Source organism: Macrobrachium nipponense, chromosome 30 (genome assembly GCF_015104395.2).
Source record: "Macrobrachium nipponense isolate FS-2020 chromosome 30, ASM1510439v2, whole genome shotgun sequence".
Taxonomy (NCBI): domain Eukaryota; kingdom Metazoa; phylum Arthropoda; class Malacostraca; order Decapoda; family Palaemonidae; genus Macrobrachium; species Macrobrachium nipponense.
Window position 1 is genome coordinate 10977501 of NC_087218.1, and position 18777 is coordinate 10996277.

The 18777-nt window shown below is 39.8% G+C and overlaps 1 protein-coding gene across 6 annotated transcripts in view; it reads left to right on the forward strand.

Annotated features, from left to right (window-relative positions):
* The window catches only part of LOC135202271 (organic cation transporter protein-like), a 51418-nt gene that overhangs the window by 6907 nt on the left and 25734 nt on the right, over positions 1–18777 (forward strand). For 5 of the 6 annotated variants that reach the window (XM_064231573.1, XM_064231572.1, XM_064231578.1 and 2 more), the window contains exons 2-3: positions 13937–14332; positions 16429–16545. In XM_064231573.1, coding sequence (XP_064087643.1) covers positions 14196–14332; positions 16429–16545 — 254 coding nt within the window. In that variant the 5' untranslated portion in view covers positions 13937–14195. Of the gene's footprint in view, positions 1–13082; positions 13213–13936; positions 14333–16428; positions 16546–18777 lie in introns of those variants that run through there. The other variant, XM_064231574.1, reaches the window with a different exon arrangement.

The window sequence follows — 18777 nt, forward strand, 5'->3', positions numbered from 1 at the left end:
ATATATATATATATATATATATATATATATATATATATATATATATATATATATATATATATATAGAGAGAGAGAGAGAGAGAGAGAGAGAGAGAGAGAGAGAGCGCTTTTAATTGCTCGAAATTATCTAGACATTTACTGGGCCACATCTGTATGTTTTAATAGGATTCAGTGTAGATGCATTGGTTTTTTCTCTCTCTCTCTCATTAACAGCTGTTCAAACGCTTTCGCTAAGAGATATTTGCACACTCATGTCAATACGAGCCTGGATAAAAGCGAAGATTGAATGCAGGTTCATTCCCGCACCCTGTCAGCCATTGACTGAATTTGGCCACGTATGGACCGCGTCAAGCCCTGGCTGATTTTGGCCACGTATGAACCGCATCAAGCCCTGGCTGATTTTGGCCACGTATGAACCGCATCAAGCCCTGGCTGATTTTGGCCACGTATGAACCGCATCAAGCCCTGGCTGATTTTGGCCACGTATGAACCGCATCAAGCCCTGGCTGATTTTGGCCACGTATGAACCGCATCGAGCCCTGGCTGATTTTGGCCACGTATGAACCGCGTCAAGCCCTGGCTGATTTTGGCCACGTATGAACCGCGTCAAGCCCTGGCTGATTTTGGCCACGTATGGACCGCATCAAGCCCTGGCTGATTTTGGCCACTTATGAACCACGTCAGGCATTGGCTGAATTTGGACACGTATGGTACCACAACGTCAAGCCTGGCTGAATTTGGCCACGTATGGAACAACGGTCCAAGGCCTTGGCTGAATTTGGCCCGTAATGGGACCCGCGTCAAGCCCTGGCTGATTTTGGCCACGTATGAACCGCGTCAAGCCCTGGCTGATTTTGGCCACGTATGAACCGCGTCAAGCCCTGGCTGATTTTGGCCACGTATGGACCGCATCAAGCCCTGGCTGATTTTGGCCACTTATGAACCACGCCAGGCATTGGCTGAATTTGGCCACGTATGGACCGCGTCAAGCCCTGGCTGAATTTGGCCACGTATGGACTGCGTCAAGCCCTGGCTGATTTTGGCCACGTATGAACCGCATCAAGCCCTGGCTGATTTTGGCCACGTATGAACCGCATCAAGCCCTGGCTGATTTTGGCCACGTATGAACCGCATCAAGCCCTGGCTGATTTTGGCCACTTATGAACCACGTCAGGCATTGGCTGAATTTGGCCACGTATGGACCGTGTCAAGCCCTGGCTGATTTTGGCCACTTATGAACCACGTCAGGCATTGGCTGAATTTGGCCACGTATGGACTGTGTCAAGCCCTGGCTGATTTTGGCCACATATGAACCGCATCAAGCCCTGGCTGATTTTGGCCACGTATGATCCGTTCGCTGTCATTAACAGTATTCATTGACAGTGAGCATCTTAGAGCTTCGTATGATCGTAATGCAAACTTATAGAAAGGTTTTCAGCTGGGCGTGAAAATGGTCAATGGAACCATTTCCTTCCAGTCAAGACCCTGCCCACGTCCTCTCCCGTTGTGGGGGGGTGGGGGGTTAGTGCAGTCAGTGCACTTCATGCGGTGCACTGTAGTCATTACTTATAGGGTTCTTTGCAGCGTTCCTTTTGGCCACTAGCTGCAACTTCTTTCATTCCTTTTACTGCACCTCTGTTCATATTCTCTTTTTTTCCATCTTACTTACCAGTTGATTCGTAGTGCAACTGCTTTGAGGTTTTCCTCCTGTTACACCTTTCAAACCTTTTCCCTGTCAATTTCCGTTTCAGCGCTGGATGGCCTTAGGTCCACTAGTACTTGGCGTATATGCCTAAAAAATGTATAAATCAATCAATCGATTTTTATTGTTTCTTTCGTCCTTAGGCTAGAAAGGGGCACTACTTGACTCGTTTGAATTTTCTTTTCGTTTAAAAAATGTCGGTAGGTTTCTCTAGTAACTTTTCGAAGATTCATTTTTAGCGAGGAAGAGATATGGAGCTCCTGTCCATATATACTGGACTGGTATGAACATTCTCCTCTTCAGGATTTATGAAGAGTAAGTGCAATGGTGTATATATATAATTCAGTGAATTAGTCTCCTCAAACTGTCAATGTATATGTGTATTCTGAAACTTGTTCCTACACGATATACAAACCCTGGATCCTTTACATAAGGAATCACTTCCTTATGTAAAGGACCTCAGGTTTGTATAGTTAGGAAAAATACTATTTACTTTAAAAAATTGTGATTTCTGGCGTGTTGACTCATCATGTATAGCAAATGAAGTAGTATTTACTATAAGCGTCCCGTTGCACCTTGACAGTAGCACTGTGGAGTTGTACAGTTATCTACTACGTATCTAGAGACTGAAATCTAATCAACTCATATTTTTAAAAACGATCGTACCCGCCGACTCAGGTAGTGTACTACATTTGATAGATAACGAACCTACAAAAACTCCACTCGGACTAAAACTGACAGACTGATATTGCAGAGTTAAATAGTTTCTCAGTGCCGTCTCTCTCTCTCTCTCTCTCTCTCTCTCTTAGGATAACAGTCCTATTGGATGAGCAATCCGCACCCATATATGGCCCCAGGTCTAAAGAAAATTCTCTCTCTCTCTCTCTCTCTCTCTCTCTCTCTCTCTCTCTTTTAAGATAATAGTCCTATTGGATGCGCAATCCGCGCCCATATGTGACCCCAGGTCTAAAGAAAATTCTCTCTCTCTCTCTCTCTCTCTCTCTCTCTCTCTTCTCTCTCTCTCTCTCATGATAATAGTCCTATTGGATGCGCAATCCGCGCCCATATATGACCCCAGGTCTAAAGAAAATAAGCAGAAAAGGGAGAAGGAACGAAAGGAAGATGCTCTGCTTCAGAAGATGGATGAGAGACGAAAGCATTAAGATTCCCGAAGCTCAGTGTAAAGCTTGAGAAAGCCTGAGAATTAAGCCTACTTCTTCCACGATAGAAAACAAATGCAGGAAGCTTGACCCGACTTGAGAGAACACCAGAAAAGAGGAGTTTCTCTCTCTCTCTCTCTCTCTCTCTCTCTCTCTCTCTCTCTTTGTGGTTAATAGAACATTGGCCTAAATACTCGTAAGTTCTTTTTTTTTTTTACTTCTTCTTCTCTGGACTTCGTAATGTTATAATGCAGGGTTGTAAATTGTGAGTTTGATATGAGTGACAAGCGCCTAATGCACGGGCGCTGCAAACGGCCATGTATAGACGGTATTGCATCATCATTCGTTACAATGTTGCGTGCCTTTGGGAAGTGGTCTGCTTAGTAGACGGAGCGGGACGAGGAGTTTTATCTGAGCGTGCGTTTTCTCAATTCAGGCATCTGTTTATGCATAATTATATACAAACATATATAAACAAACAAGTATGTATAATTATATATGCGTATATATATATATATATATATACTATATATATAATATATATCTATATATATATATATAATATATTATATATATATATATATATCGTCCATCGTCATCATCAGCCGTTGTTAGTCCACTGCAAGACAAAGGCCTTAGACATGTCCTTCCACTCCCTTCTGTTTATGGTCTTCTATGCCATGCTAAACCCGCAAATTTTCTTAGCTCGTCAATCCATCGTCTTCTCTTCCTTCTCTAGGGACCCATTCTGATATTTCGTCCATCTGTTATCTGACATTCTCATCTTAGAATACTTTATCGTCTCTGGTCTGATCACATTCCTGCAAGCAATCTGGTTGACCTCTTTAGTTTTAGTTTTTTATATATATGGAATAACATTCCATATTTTTATTATGTAATCACTATCCCACCGCTGCCACCAATATTAGGGCTGTTGCCTTGTATAATAAGGCGCCCTATGAGGTAATGTTAGACTTGCGATAATCTTACACTAAGTCGGTTGGTTATGCACTTCCATACTCATTGGAGTGTCTTGGGGTTTCATGATAACTAACGAAGTAAGTGTCTTCCACGCCCATTTCTGTTTCTTACTTTAGCTTCCAAGCATTATTGGAGGAGGAATTCTGTCAGGAGAGGCTCTTACATTATTCCATGAGATGTGTCTAAGTCTATCTTAGTTTAACCAGACCACTGAGCTGATTAACAGCTCTCCTATAGGGCTGGCCCGAAGGATTAGATATATTTACGTGGCTAAGAACTAAGTGGTTACCTAGCAACGGGACCTACAGCTTATTGTGGGCTCCGAACTAATTATATCGAGAAATGAAATTCGAATCACCAGAAACAATTTAATCTGATTCCACGTTGGCAGAGCAGGGAGTCAAACTGACGTCTAGCGAATTGGTAGACAAGCACGTAAACCACCCGTCCAACGAGGAACTACTAGATGTGTTGAATGTATTATGCATCCCAGCGCCTGAGGTCTAGGAAAAACTTAATTTTAGGATGTCTTAAAAACAAGTCCACAGAAACTTGTAACATGTCTGATGTGGGGTGCTACGAGAGGAATTTCTGTGCCCTGTGTTAGAGGTCAGGAACGTGGGTAGAATAAGTGCGGGCTATCAGTTGTCGTTCGGTTGCATTGACATGGCAGTGTCTTTATCAGACCAGCGATCATTGCTTATTTCCTGCAGTGAATTGAACCCAGTCTGTACGATCGGTGAGATGTTGCTAAGTAGTATATGCCTGCCTGCGGAAAATAGTTGTTACTTCATTGATTCCCCTCGAAGCAAGATGTTTTCTCTCTTGAGCCGGAGGTTCGTTAAGCTTGGATTTCACCAGCGGACGATGTGTTGGTCAATTTTATTCTGTAGAATAACGAGTTGTACTACAACGGATTTCTTCAAGTGATTAGCCAGTCAAAGGAGAGAATGGGAGGTAGGGGCGAGGGTCCAGATCTGTAAATCTGTATATTGTTTTAGATTGGAAAGTTACTTTTCTTCACAAACAAGAGACAAGCACGTATGCAGGCTCACATAACTATGTCGCTCTCTCTGTCTGACAATACATTATAAATAGTCCTTTCTCCCGGTTTCTCTTAGCAGCCGATTGGACTTAGTCGGAAATGGCTGCTTAAACAAATAATAATCATCCCGGTTTCTCTCTCTGCTTAACTTGACGGTGTCTTTGTAAAACAAACACACCAGACCGATATTTGTGTAAACAAAGGTCCACAGAAATGTTTTTTCTGGACTTTGGTGTAAAATTAGGAATTTCCACTCCACGTGCCCACTCGGGGCGAGAGTCGGTGATGCCACGGAGATCAGGCTCGGTCTGCGTGAATGAACAAGGTGCTTATACTCTGTTTTTTTCCATCTGTCCATCCGTCATATCCTACTTCGAATATTAACGGTGTAATTTGCATACAGTAAATTATTAAAACACTTTTCAGTTGCAAATGCACACCCAGATATCCTTTTATTTACCTAAAACTTACACATAGCGTAACTATCTAAAGCCCGGGACGCAGTGTTACCATACAAAAACACCACAGGCGGATGGACAGATGAAAAAAAACAGGGTATAGTCCACCTTTACGGGCTGCTCTAGGAGCAAGAGCCCCTGCTGGCATAAGACCAGCTAAATCTGAAACAACATAGTCCACTTCGGCAATCCTATTGCCTACATAACATAACAAGTAAAAAATCTTATTGCAAACATATCATAACAAGTTAAAACTTCGGCGCGGTCGAGTTTTTTGTACAGAGTATAATGCTGTATGAAACTTTCAGCCACGGCCCATGCAACTCTCAGCCACAACCCGGTGGTAGCCTGTGTTGTTGGTACCCAAAGCGGTGCCAGACCCACGGTTATGGGTAACTTTAACCTTAGATAAAAATAAGAACTACTGAGGCTAGAGGGCTGCAATTTGGTAGGTTGGATGGTTGGAGAGTGGAGGATCAACATTCCAATTTGCAGCCCTCTAGCTTCAGTAGTTGTTAAGATATGAGGGCTGACGGACAGAGAAAAAGCCACCTCAAATGTTTAAAATTCGATAAAGTAAAAAGGGCCAAGGATTAAAGACGACACTCATTTTTAAAAGTCCAGTTCATAAAGGAACATAAGGTAAAATGGTTTATTTGTGAAAGCTGACATGATTAACATAAAGTCACGTTTGTCAAATGACCATGACATGCAGGACATCACTTGACATATGACAAGATGAAAGCGTCCAGTGTTTAGAAAATGGACAATATAGTGATAAACTAGGCGCGATCCGACCTCCAGCTTTCTCGGGTCGCGTGTACGATTTTATCCTCACGCATAAGTTGCAAACATTACATTTCTAACTTAACATGAAGTGGTCTTTGCAATTTATGCTCATAATGAATACTAATCATACTAACAATAAGGATCAGATAAAAAGGACGCAAATTAAACACGTTCATATATTCTCAGTTATAAGTGGAAACACAAAATAATTGAACAGAAACAGCCTCGAAATTCAGTACATCAAATAAATTAAAACGTGCTAAAATCTACGGCCTGATAGCCTGTTGTTTCACACACGAAAATGTAAAAAATACACTATATTTTATTAGAATCATTTATCTGTACTGTTTACCATGCACATTATTTATTTTTTACATTTTCGTCCTAATAAATAAATCATGAATCTCCTATCCTAAAATTCCCGTATCTTTAAAATTGACTTTAAAATTCGTATCTTAAAATTCTGTATCTTTAAAGTCGTATCTTTAAAAGTTCCCGTATTTCTTTAAAATCCCGATCTTTTAAAATTCCTGTATCTTTAAAATTCGTATCTTTAAAATTCCCGTATCTTTAAAATTCCCGTATCTTTAAAATTCCTGTATCTAGCCTTTCATACCCCCGTACCCCCAACACCACCTACAACAACAACAACTAGAAAGTAGTTTGTGGGCTCACTCCCCGAGTGAGCGAAAATGGCAATATGTGTAAAGAGGGGGTAAAGGTGAAAGCGTGTATGCATGAAGAAGACATTAACACTGGCAAAAAGGACGAATTGTAAAAGAGCGTAATGGCTAAAACGGACTGTGGTTCAAGATATCAAATTTTGTGGAGGAAAATGTGGTTAGTGGCAATCCGTAAGTGTTTTTCGTTTTTAAATTACAATAGCAATGTTTTCGCGGTAGCATTCGAACGTGAGAATTTTTATAATCATAGCAAGCAGCGGCGCAATCAACGTCTTATTTCCAAGGTTTTCCATTGCATGAGCACGATCTTGAGAATACATTTGTTTTCGTTGAGCAGAGGCACAAAGTAGAGCGCATGACCACCACGCTCTGTAAGAAAACAAAAAACATGAAACTTATCTTTGCGTTTGACATTTGAATGCGAACTTGAAGCTTTAGCCTCCCCAGAGACCCAGTGCTGATCATCAGCAGACAACAAGTAAATTGTGTATCGGCAATGTACAAAACTACAGTTGAGTCGCATTGTGTTACAATACTTCTGTGGTTACAGTGAGCATTCCGAACCCATCAAGGCATCTCGGTCTTCTTCTTTCCCACCGTTATCCCTACATTAAGGGGTCGGTTGCCTGATGCGCCTTCTCCTCCACTGCCTTCTATCAAAGGCATCATCCTCCCACCAAACCTCTTCCTTCTCGATCTTCTTCCTCTAACCGGTTCCTCCCAAGCCCTCTTCACTCCCACCCATCCTCAACACATGCCCATACCATCTCAATCGTGACTCTCTTATCACCACCGTCATCTTTACTAAGCCTGCCCTTCTTCTTATTTCATCATTTTCCAATCTCTCCAGCAGCGATATTCCCATAATCCACCTCAGCATTCTCATCTCTGTTCGCTCAAGCTTTACTTCCTCTTTTCTTCTTAGAGCCCAGGTTTCTGCTCCATACATCAACACTGTTCTTATCACTGTTATATATATCTTGACTTTTAGCTCTATTGGCATTTTCTTATCACATCAAGTCATCTCGGTGGCCGTATATAAACTCAGTGATTTTAGGTAGCCTTTAGAATACCAAGATAACCACTTAAGGTCATTTACACCTACGTAACATTAGTTGAAGTGGCCTTAACAGTTTAGGGTTGATGAATATGCTACCCGTAATCTGGGTCGAACACAGCAGGTTGAAACCAGTTCATGAATGATCGTCCGAATGGCTGCCTGCGATTTCCACCCGTAGGGGGGCCTATTACCATCAGTGTACCTCATGCGGTGCGCTGCCGGCGTTACTTAATTAAGGTTCTTTGCAGCGTGCCTTCGGCCCTTATAGCTGCAACTACTTTCATTCCTTTTGCTGTACCCCCTTTCATATTCGCTTTCTTCCACCTTACTCTCCACCCTCTCCTAACAAACGATTCATATCGCAACTGCTTTGAGGTTTGCCTCCTGTTACACCTCTCAAACCTTTTACTGTCAATTTCCGTTTCAGCGCTGAATGACCTCATTGGTCAAAGTGCTTGACCTTTGGCCTAATTTCTGTAATCAATTCAATTCCTGCGATTTCCGCGGCGTAACTCAGGGAACGGGTCACGTGACCAGAATTATGGAATGCCAGTTTGTGATACAAATTTTAGAAATTAACTGGACCAGTATGAGAGCACATGAGTAGAGGCCGTACGGATACATCCATTCTTTATATTTATAATTATAATACAATGACTTGCATAGTTATATCACTCCTATTATGTGATTCATCGTGTGATTAACACCATTCCACGCGATATCAAGTGATTGTATCTAAAAGCGTTCTTATTACGATACCCACATCAATATGACCTACATCGACCTTGGTATAATAAAAATAGATCTATCGTATGTTCATTCATTCAATTCTCGTTAAATTTTCATTACTCTATGAAATATTTTTTTTTATCAGTCGTATTCGGTATTTTCTATCGCTCGTGCGTGCATGCTTATATCGCTAGTTTACTAAATATATGGTATTGTATTGCAGACCCTCTCACTAAGTCGGCTAACGTTTTGTTTTAGTATCGATAAAGTTTGGATTATTACCGAGTTCGTAAATTTATCCATACATGCATATTTAATATATTATAATATATATATATATATAAATATATCTATATATATATATATATATATATATATATATATCAATATATTTGCATGTAGTATAGCTGTATAATGAAGCGAACTTTTGGAATTAAATGGCAGTACTGCTACACTAATCTTAAGCTATCTATCTGCATCGTAGATATTCAATGCAATTCAACCCGCTTTCTTCCGAGACCTTATCGTTGGTGTGAAATGATGTTTTATCGTTTTCATAATTCGATGTGGAATCAGTTGTCGAAGAGAAATAAACCGACCTTTGACCAAGACAGCGAGATGATAACATGACTTTAAATATCTTATCGTGAATTCTCTAGTTTTCAACCATTTTAAGTCCATGGCCCAATTTTGGCATCCATAAATACTCATGGCCCACTGCCCTTCAGAATCGTGTAATATGATGATAGAATTATAACAAATCATACTCTCTCTCTCTCTCTCTCTCTGCTCAGAAGAGCCCAATGGGCCCACAGGTCGAAAACCGCTGGTCTAGTACATTGGTTGCATTACAATTTTTAATTTTTTTCTGCGAGTTATAGCTACAATGGTCATCGACCCCGTGAGATGATTGTTTAGTGCGGAACTATTTCGAGATCAGCTGACGCTGGGTTAATGAAAGTCGTCTTTTTATTTATTTATTTTTTTTTTATTGCTATGCCAGATAATTGATCTCGACGACCTTTGTGGAAATGATAATATCATTTCTTTTATTTCTCTTGTTGCTTTTGATCGGGCCGTTCTTGATGGTTCGAGATATTATAGTGATTTATTTTCACACACACATACATACACATACACATACACTCACAGTCTTCGCTCAAGTTGAAACTCAAGCCGCATTATCGACTGTTTTGGTATGAAGAAACGGCCATCTCAAAGTCCGCTTGTGCTGCGTAGCGTCTGCTAGCTAAGCTTGTCATCAGTCGAGACCATAAGGCTTACGAAGGACTATTGTTATATAAGAATGGATAAAAAAGGAAGATAAACCGTGCATATGGCCCCTCTTGTTAAAGTACGGCTTCTTCTTCTTCTTATGAGGAGCTGAGATGTGATTTTTTTTAATCACTCCATCTTCGCACTCGTTTGATGTTGTCTACTGTTAAAGATTAAATGCGCTCTTGTGTGTCCTTCCCTTGGTTTTATATTTTTTGTCTTTGTTTTATAATAGCGAAGCCTCATTTATCTTCGTTGTAAGATTAATTAGCGGTGCTTAACGTCGTTTGCATTTTGTTCAACTTGTCTGTCATGGGAAAGAGACTTCTCTCGTCCTTTCTTCTTCTCTTCACTTTTTCCGTTGTTTATATTTTTCATTTGCGTTTGTCTTAGTAGAGCTAATAATGTGATTTCAGTTATCTGTAAAAGAAAACTATCGAGATGACTTTGTCTGTCTGTCCGTTTTCTGTCCGCCCTCAGATCTTAAAACCTACCGAGGCTAGAGGGCTGCAAATCGGTATGTTGATCATCCACCCTCCCGTCACCACACTCACCAAATTGCAGCCCTCTAGCCTCAGTAGTTTTTATCTTATTTTATGGTAAAGTTAAAATAGGTCGTAGCCAACAACACAGGCCACCACCGGGCCTTGGCTGAAGGTTTCACGGGCCGTGTCTGAGAGTCATATAGTATTATACGCTGTACAGAAAACTTCCCCGCATTTTTTACTTGTCTCATGTTTTGATTAGTGCGAAACATTGTCTTGTCGCTCAGGCCTCATTGTGACGTTCCAGATCACACCAGACTCCCATGGTACGTAGCAAGTTTCTTTTCACTGATAGGGGATGGGGGTGCTGCTGCCTATGCACACACAAATGACCAGGGGAGCATATATGCCAACGGCGTCTAGTAATCACTGGCGGTCACTCATCCAAGTATTAATGGGTGAATCCAGTTTCTGATGTGTAATGGAAAATGGTTAAACGTAATTGTACGAAAGTCTTGCTTCTTATACTGTTGAATAAAGGCGGTATTTGTAACTTTGCTCGAGATTGTTTCCACAAAATACCTGACAAGATATCGTCCTTTACTTTCCTATATATTTTTATTAAATTTAATTAGATTAATAAAAAAAATTAGTAATATAGGTATGCGAGAAACTTTAGTGTGTCTCATTGACAAGAAATTATTTATTTTCCTACATGTTTTTATTAAATTTAATTAGATTAATAAAAAAATTAGTAATATAGGTATTCGAGAAACTTGAGTGTGTCTCATTGACAAGAAATTATTTATTTTCCTACATGTTTTCATTAAATTTAATTTAATTAATTTAAAAAATTAGTAATATGGGTATGCGAGAATTTTGAGTGTCTCATGACAAGATATACTTTACTTGACTATATAGTTTAATTAAATTGAATTTAATTAATAATATAGGTATGCGAGAAATTTGAGTGTGTCTCATTGAGACTGTGTTCGAAACACATCTATTTCTGCATCGATGTCTGGGGTCGTCTAAAGGTGTCACCTCAGTTCATATAATAAATTAGTCCGTCGGTTTCACGCTTATGGACAGTCCAGTCACGTAGCGTTCTTGCTGGTCACTAAACGCTGTAGTAAGGGCTTTAAAAGACTTTGCCTGAAGCCACTTGTCATTATTTTAAGCTATATACCAGATGTTCCAGCTGCTTACAGCTGGAAATGAGACTAACTATACTCGTTTTTTTATTTTTATTTTTCATCTGTCCACCCGCCTGTGGTGTTTGCGTATGGTAACACTGCGTCCCGGGCTTTAGATAGTGACGCTATGTGTAAGTTTTAGGTAAATAAAAGGATATCTGGGTGTACATTTGCAACTAAAAAGTGTTTTAATAATTTACTGTATGCGAATTACACCGTTAATATTCGAAATAGGATATTGTTATTATTGTTGAGTGTAAGATGAATATAACTATCTAAAGCCCGGGACGCAGTGTTACCATACTCAAACACCACAGGCGGGTGGACAGATGGAACAAAAAAACGAGTATAGGCGCCGTTGCCCAGTCCTGACGCGTCGCTTTATTTATTTATTTTTTTTTTATTTGGACTTGGTGAAGTGGAATGACTTGGCACCTTCTCAGCTGTCCTTTTTCACGTTCTGTTGAACTGATTACCAGATTGGTTATTGGGTTGAGTTGAGTTGAGTCGAATATAGAATTTAGGCCTGAGTCCAAGCATTTGGACCTACGAGGTCATTCAGCGCTGAAATGGAAATTGACGGTAGAAAATCTGAAAGGTGTAACAGGAGGAACGCCTCGTAGTTGTACTCTGAATCAAGTGTTAGGAGAGGGTGGAAAGTATGATGAAGAAAGAGAATATGAAAGTGGCGGTGCGCTGCATGAGGTCCACTGACATCACTACCCTCCTACGGGGGCGATTGGTTACTGATAACAATGATTTTTACTGATAAATTACTGGCGCGTTCACTACATTAGCCACAATTATCAGACGCCGTAGGGGGCTAGCGCCGTCAGTGCGCCTCATGATGTGCACTGTAGGCATTACTCAAGGTTCTTTGCAGCGTCCCCTCGGCCCCTAGCTGCCACTTCTTCGGGTGCTATAGTAGAGTCACATCAACCGTGCATTTGATGTCTAGGCCAATCCCTTACGACGCTCCTGATTGGCTGTTGATAAGCCAATCACAAGGCTGGAAACTCTCAGTCTCTCTTGAGAGTTCACATGGATAGGATCTATGTTCCATATCTCCTGAGGGATACGTCTTACAGGAGAGGTGGAACATAAGTCCTGCCTATGTGAACTCTCGAGAGAGACTGAGAGTTTCCAGCTCTGTGACTGGCTTATCAACAGCCAATCAGGAGCGTCGTAAGGGATTGGCCCAGACATCAAATGCACGGTTGATGTGAATCTACTATACCAAGGCCTCGGTGCTACTCGGAAGATACTGAGTATTACTGACCATATACGCTATCACAGTCTGAACTTGACCAGACGTGACCCAGATTGATTAAGCCTTTTTGATTAGGAGCTTAGGAGCTTAGGTGCGATACTTAATGATAGATAAAGGTTATTCTCATCACACCTTTTGGAGATGATAGAGAGATAAGAAGTTAGAAGATATTTGAATGAGTATGTCAAAACTGACACTGAAAGGTGAAAGGTACTAACACTTTGTTTTCTTCTTTTGTATCTTCCTCAGGATATCGGCGTAGAAGAAGGATGTAGTACCTACTACTGCGTCCTTGCCAAAGGTCGCTGGCCCTTGGAACTGTGATATTTCATGCCCATAGAGAGAACTGGCCGATATGGCCACATCGTCAGTCTTTCTAGTTTAGTGAAGTCACCGCCGTTGCAACGACCCGTGAAACAGAAAACGCGACACATATTATATATATAATATATATATATATATATATATATAGATATAGTATATATGTATATATATATATATATATATATATGTGTGTGTATGTATGTATGTATAACTGAATCGCGAAAGTTAGGAACGTGATAAATCCATAAAATAAAGATATTTGCCACGAAGGAAAATAAACTACGGAGTATCCACGAAACCTTTCGACGTTAAACGTCCTTTACTAAGGACGTTTAACGTTGAAAGGTCTCGTGGATACTCCGTCGTTTATTTTCCTTCGTGGTATAATGTATATATATATATATATATATATATATATATATATATATATATATATATATACACATATATAAAGAGAAGAGTTTTTTTTTTTTGGTCGTCGATACAATCAATTATTCATATGATTACATTCCGAGTGAAGGATGAAACCCGTGTGTAGAAAACTTCCTCAATACTGGCCACTCCATTACACATACACTTAAGGCTTATCAGCAGTCTTCCTGAATACTGAATCCAGTCCGTTTCGATCACACACACACACATAATGTAATTACTAGTGATTTTCCTCTTCTGGAGCCTCTGTTAGAAAAGGGCTTTATTTATATATATATATATATATATATATATATATATATATATATATATATATATATATATATATTATGATTGTTATTTTTCAGGAAGTGAACCACATAAATATATGAGACCATGAGGAACGTTTAGTGATTGTCGATCTTTAGAAAGTTAAAATGCTAATGTCTAGGCAGATAAATTCATGACAAGTTACCACAGCCAAGCATCGTGCGGCGTATACGAAGGAGTGGCTGAGGGTAAAAGGATACAAAAGTGTCGAATAAGAGTAATATACGAGTGATAATCTAAGATAACTAAGGAAACGAGTTTAGTAGCAAAGAAGAAGAAGAAGAACATCCAGGCAAGATGGAGGCATTCTTGGAAAAAATCGGCGAGTTCGGGAGGTACCAGAAGACCATGTTCCTGCTGCTCTCTCTCCCGACCATCATCGTGTCTATGCAGAAGCTCGCCTGGGTCTTCCTAGGTGCGCGAGTCGATCACAGGTCAGTTCACGAACAGGAGGAGTTCAGGTCGTGGGTCACATGCCCCTGACTATTTAAGTGAGTTTTCCCTTAAAAGGCAGATCAGCAACCTAGGTTCGTTTTCATCTGATGATGAAAACGATAAGGCAAGGGTACTGAATAGTCTAAAACAGTGGTTCCAACTTTTTTTTTTGGGGGGGGCATGCCCCCACCTAATCACCTTTAAAATCCTGATGCCCCCTTGTTGATATATAATTCTTATATATTCACGTGGAGGAATCATGAAAGGTCATTAACTTGGTTTAAACATTCTCGAATTGGCCCCCCTTAAAAATCAAATTACTCCTGGTGGAGCGTATAGTCTCACTCATATAAGTTTATGGATGTCTCCGGGCCTAAAGCTGAATTCCATCCAACCCCTTTCTGGACAACGGGTCTGTACAGTGACGTAAGAAGGGCACACACCGAAACTTTCTTCAGCAGAGTTAGGTAGTTGAACATTTGGCCAGTTTCGCACTCTCAGACACCTGTCATCCAGAAAGGGGTGAAATGGAAATCTCTCTCAAACGCCCGGACATCCACGAACTTATATGAGTGACTGTACACCCTATGTTGGGAAGCACAGGTGTAAAGTGTACTAAGCTTTCCAAATGACAACAATTGTCAAGCGAAAAATGATGACGTCCTAGGAATTCAGCGGTGCAGACTAGTACTACTTTTGTTTTGAGGGACCTATCACACCAGTTGTCAAGAAAGATGTTTATGTATGTAATGTGAGCAATAGAAACGTGACTGTTTTTTGAAGAAGCACAAGTAGATCATAGTGTGTTAGTAGACTACTACCTAAGCTGGATCATATTAATAGGCAATTTCTAAACGACCTAAGTACACATACAAGAAGTCAATTTCATGTCAAACAAACGTATGAATTCCAACATAGGTCTAGTGTGAATGCAACCTTGCTCTTCATTAATACTATATTGCGCCTTTGCCGTTACGCAGTATGAGTCCTGAGAACTTGTGGTTATTTATATAGTTTATTCTTAATGGTATAAAATCCAGATCCTTAGAATGTGTGTAAAAATGTTTCCTCCTATGAATTGGAAGAAATAGCTGAAGTTTATCTTGCAACTCTATATCGTCTTTGAAGTTCTCACGAGTGATGATCGTGTTTAATGACCAAATTGGTATGTTTGATAAAATGCAATTTGGATGTAGGACACTCGAGAGAGAGCTGTGCAGGGTATCGCCTCTATGAGTTGTCAGTGACATTTGAAAAACATTTCAAGAGATGTCACTTAATATTGCTATATCTTGATCTAACTAAAGCGTTCGATACCGTTGTCAGGGAAATTCCACTTTATATGTATTAGCTATTCGTTAATTTTGAGTATTGAATTCTTTTTTCTTTTTTCATTTGTATTTGACATACCAAACTGTATACCTTGATGACTATAAATCTGACGCCTTATCGATTGATACCAGGTACTAAACATGGCTACTCTGGGACTTTCAATTTACAACATTTTATTTAATGTCTGGATGAGCACTAGAAATGGAGGGAAAGTTCTGTTTTGTAGGTGATATTATATCTATTATGCCGCCTTTGGACAACTAACCCATGTAGGAAGATGGCCTATGTAGTGTCATTGGATAACTGGCGCCTGCGGTTACTAGGGAAACCAAGATTGTCTGCTTTATTTTATATTTTATTTTACCATTAAACGCAAATGGATTATTTAAATTAAATACCTAAATACCGTTGTCGGTCAGAAACTACCCCTGCCGAAGAGCTTCCAGTTCGTAACTATTGACAGAGAGACGTTAGGTTATTCTATTGGTGTTCTAATTCATTGATATTGGTGAGTCCCTACAGTCGATATTTGAATCATGATCAGCAGATCAGCATAGTGAATAGGACCGTTGTTGCTTTCTTATTTTCCTCGTTTATATTGTTATAGTTCACTAATATATATTCTAAATACTAAACTTAACGCTGTAATAGATTCATTTTCTCCGCTGGCCTCTTTTGCCCACTTTCCGAGTGACCAAGATGTAATTATAATGTTAACGGTGTTGTCACAGTCACCACATGCATAATCATCTGTGATTTCCAGGTGTCGCCTACCATGGGAATATGAGAACACGACATATCCCCTGAACGAAACGGTAAGAAACGCCTCTTATCCTTGGGATGACAAACTCAACAAGGTGGATCAGTGTCATGTTTGGAGGTGAGTATTGTTTCTTTTCGGCTTTGCAATTATATATATATATATATATATATATATATATATATATATATATATATATATATATATATATATATATATATGATAGTCTGTAAATATTACGCACGTCATTTTTATATACTTTTAAATGTTAACCCACAATTAACTCACTAACATGGGATGTTGGGAATAAATTATACTCAAATGGAATTATATTATATATATAATATATATATATATATATATATATATATTATCGTGGTCGCATCCCCAATGGAAGCCTTTGCTCAGCTGTCTTGTCATTATTGTTACAGTAATCGTCGTCAGCCGCTGTTCTTTCATCTATGAGAGTGTTGCCGGGAATGCTACATCATGCATTTAGCTAAATTGTGATACACTCTTCAGTCACTTTTCACCTTGTCACATTTTCTCATTTTAAACAGACGTGTAGTGCTACTTTAGTCTCTTATCAGCTCTCTTTTAACGACTTTTCATCAATGGAGCACCCGTTTACGTAATTTAATCAGTAGACAGATTTATTGATGTAAAAATGCACCATGGCGTCACAACAACTTAGGTCATCGACGCCGTAATCAGTAGATAAGTTACGTCATTCTAATAATCCCAGTGGCTCTTTTTTTTCTGTCTTCGTTTTCCTCGTGCCACCTATCTCACTTGCTTTGATGACGTTATCTTAACCTTTGGTAAACTGATACGTAAATCAAAGGTCGGTTGTCTCAAGTTAAACAATTACGTAAGAAGAAGGACATCTAGAAGAGGGTGTGGCATTACTCTTTATCACTGTAATTTGTATATCAGGTGAAATTGTACTTACATTAAATATGCTGTATTTAGGAGTAGCTCGTGTGATTGGGGTTGTAATTATAAGTGGTGCGTAGCTAAGTCTTTCTGGAGGAAAGTGGTTGGATCTAGGCCTAGGGGCAGATGTGGAAAAATGCTTGAATCCTTAGTACTAATGTTGCGAGAATTGTTCCTCTCAATTGTGGTATGAACGGTTGTATCTGGTGGGTTGTTAAGGCAGGTGATTAAATCCACGGGTGCTTCTTGATAATTGAGAATGTATGTGATTGGGTAATAGTAGTGGGTGTATCCAGAGGGTCGCTGGAAGTGGCTGAGTATAGGGTGCAACTGAGAAGTGGTAGTACCATGTATCTGGTTTCAGGAGGTTGTCGTGGTACGTTAAATGTGTAAAATTTTGAGATCTTTGTTTTATTTGATAAATGCTTATATACTTAATTATTCTGTGGGAAGGTTATTTTAAATTTCAGGGGACCATGACCGTAGGGTTGCGTGGATTAAGTTGCAGTGGGGATTACGGGAACGTTGTTTGTCGGTTGTGGGGGTGGGGGCGGGGGTGAGGGTCGTCTGCTTATGTAATACCTATGGGAATTATATAAAGTGGTGATAAGTACTAAGGGGTTGCCATGTGAAGAACTTACCACCCAACGAAAGGGTCCAAAGCTTTGGGGAGTGTTTATGTGCACACGGATACATAAACAAGCCCTAGTGAAGGATAGTGTTACTCCCTCTTTTTACTGTGATGGAGCTGGCATTTTTCACGGTCTCCGGTATAAAAAATTACACACACACACTCACTCTCTCTCTCTCTCTCTCTATATATATATATATATAATATATGAGAGAGAGAGCTCATTTTTCTGGCCTCATTTCATTTCATGCCATAGTAGATTCACATCAACCGTGCATCTGATGTCTAGGCCAGTCCCTTACGACGCTCCTGCTTGATAAGCCACTCACAAGGTTGGAAACTCTGTGTCTCTCTCTCGAGAGAGTTCACACGGGCAGGATGTATGTTCCATCTCCCCTGAGGGATACTTTTGAGAGACTTATTTATCAGGAGAGATGGAGCATACATCCTTCCTATGTGAACTCTAGAGAGAGAGTTTCCAGCCCTGTGATTGGCTTATCAATAGCCAATCAGGGGCACCGTTAGGGACTGGCCTAGACATCAGATGCACGGTTGATGTGAATCTACTATAGATACCTGAGTGTTCCTTTTCCCAGTTGCTTCAGTTGTTTGCACCATCATTTGATTTAAGAGGAAGGAATTTAATAATGTCTTAGTAACTCGTCTTCTTATATATTATATATATATATATATATATATATATATATATATATATATATATTGTAACGGTCCTTTTCCGCCGTTACTAAAAATTAAATTCCTTTCTTGCCAAACTCTGTTCACAA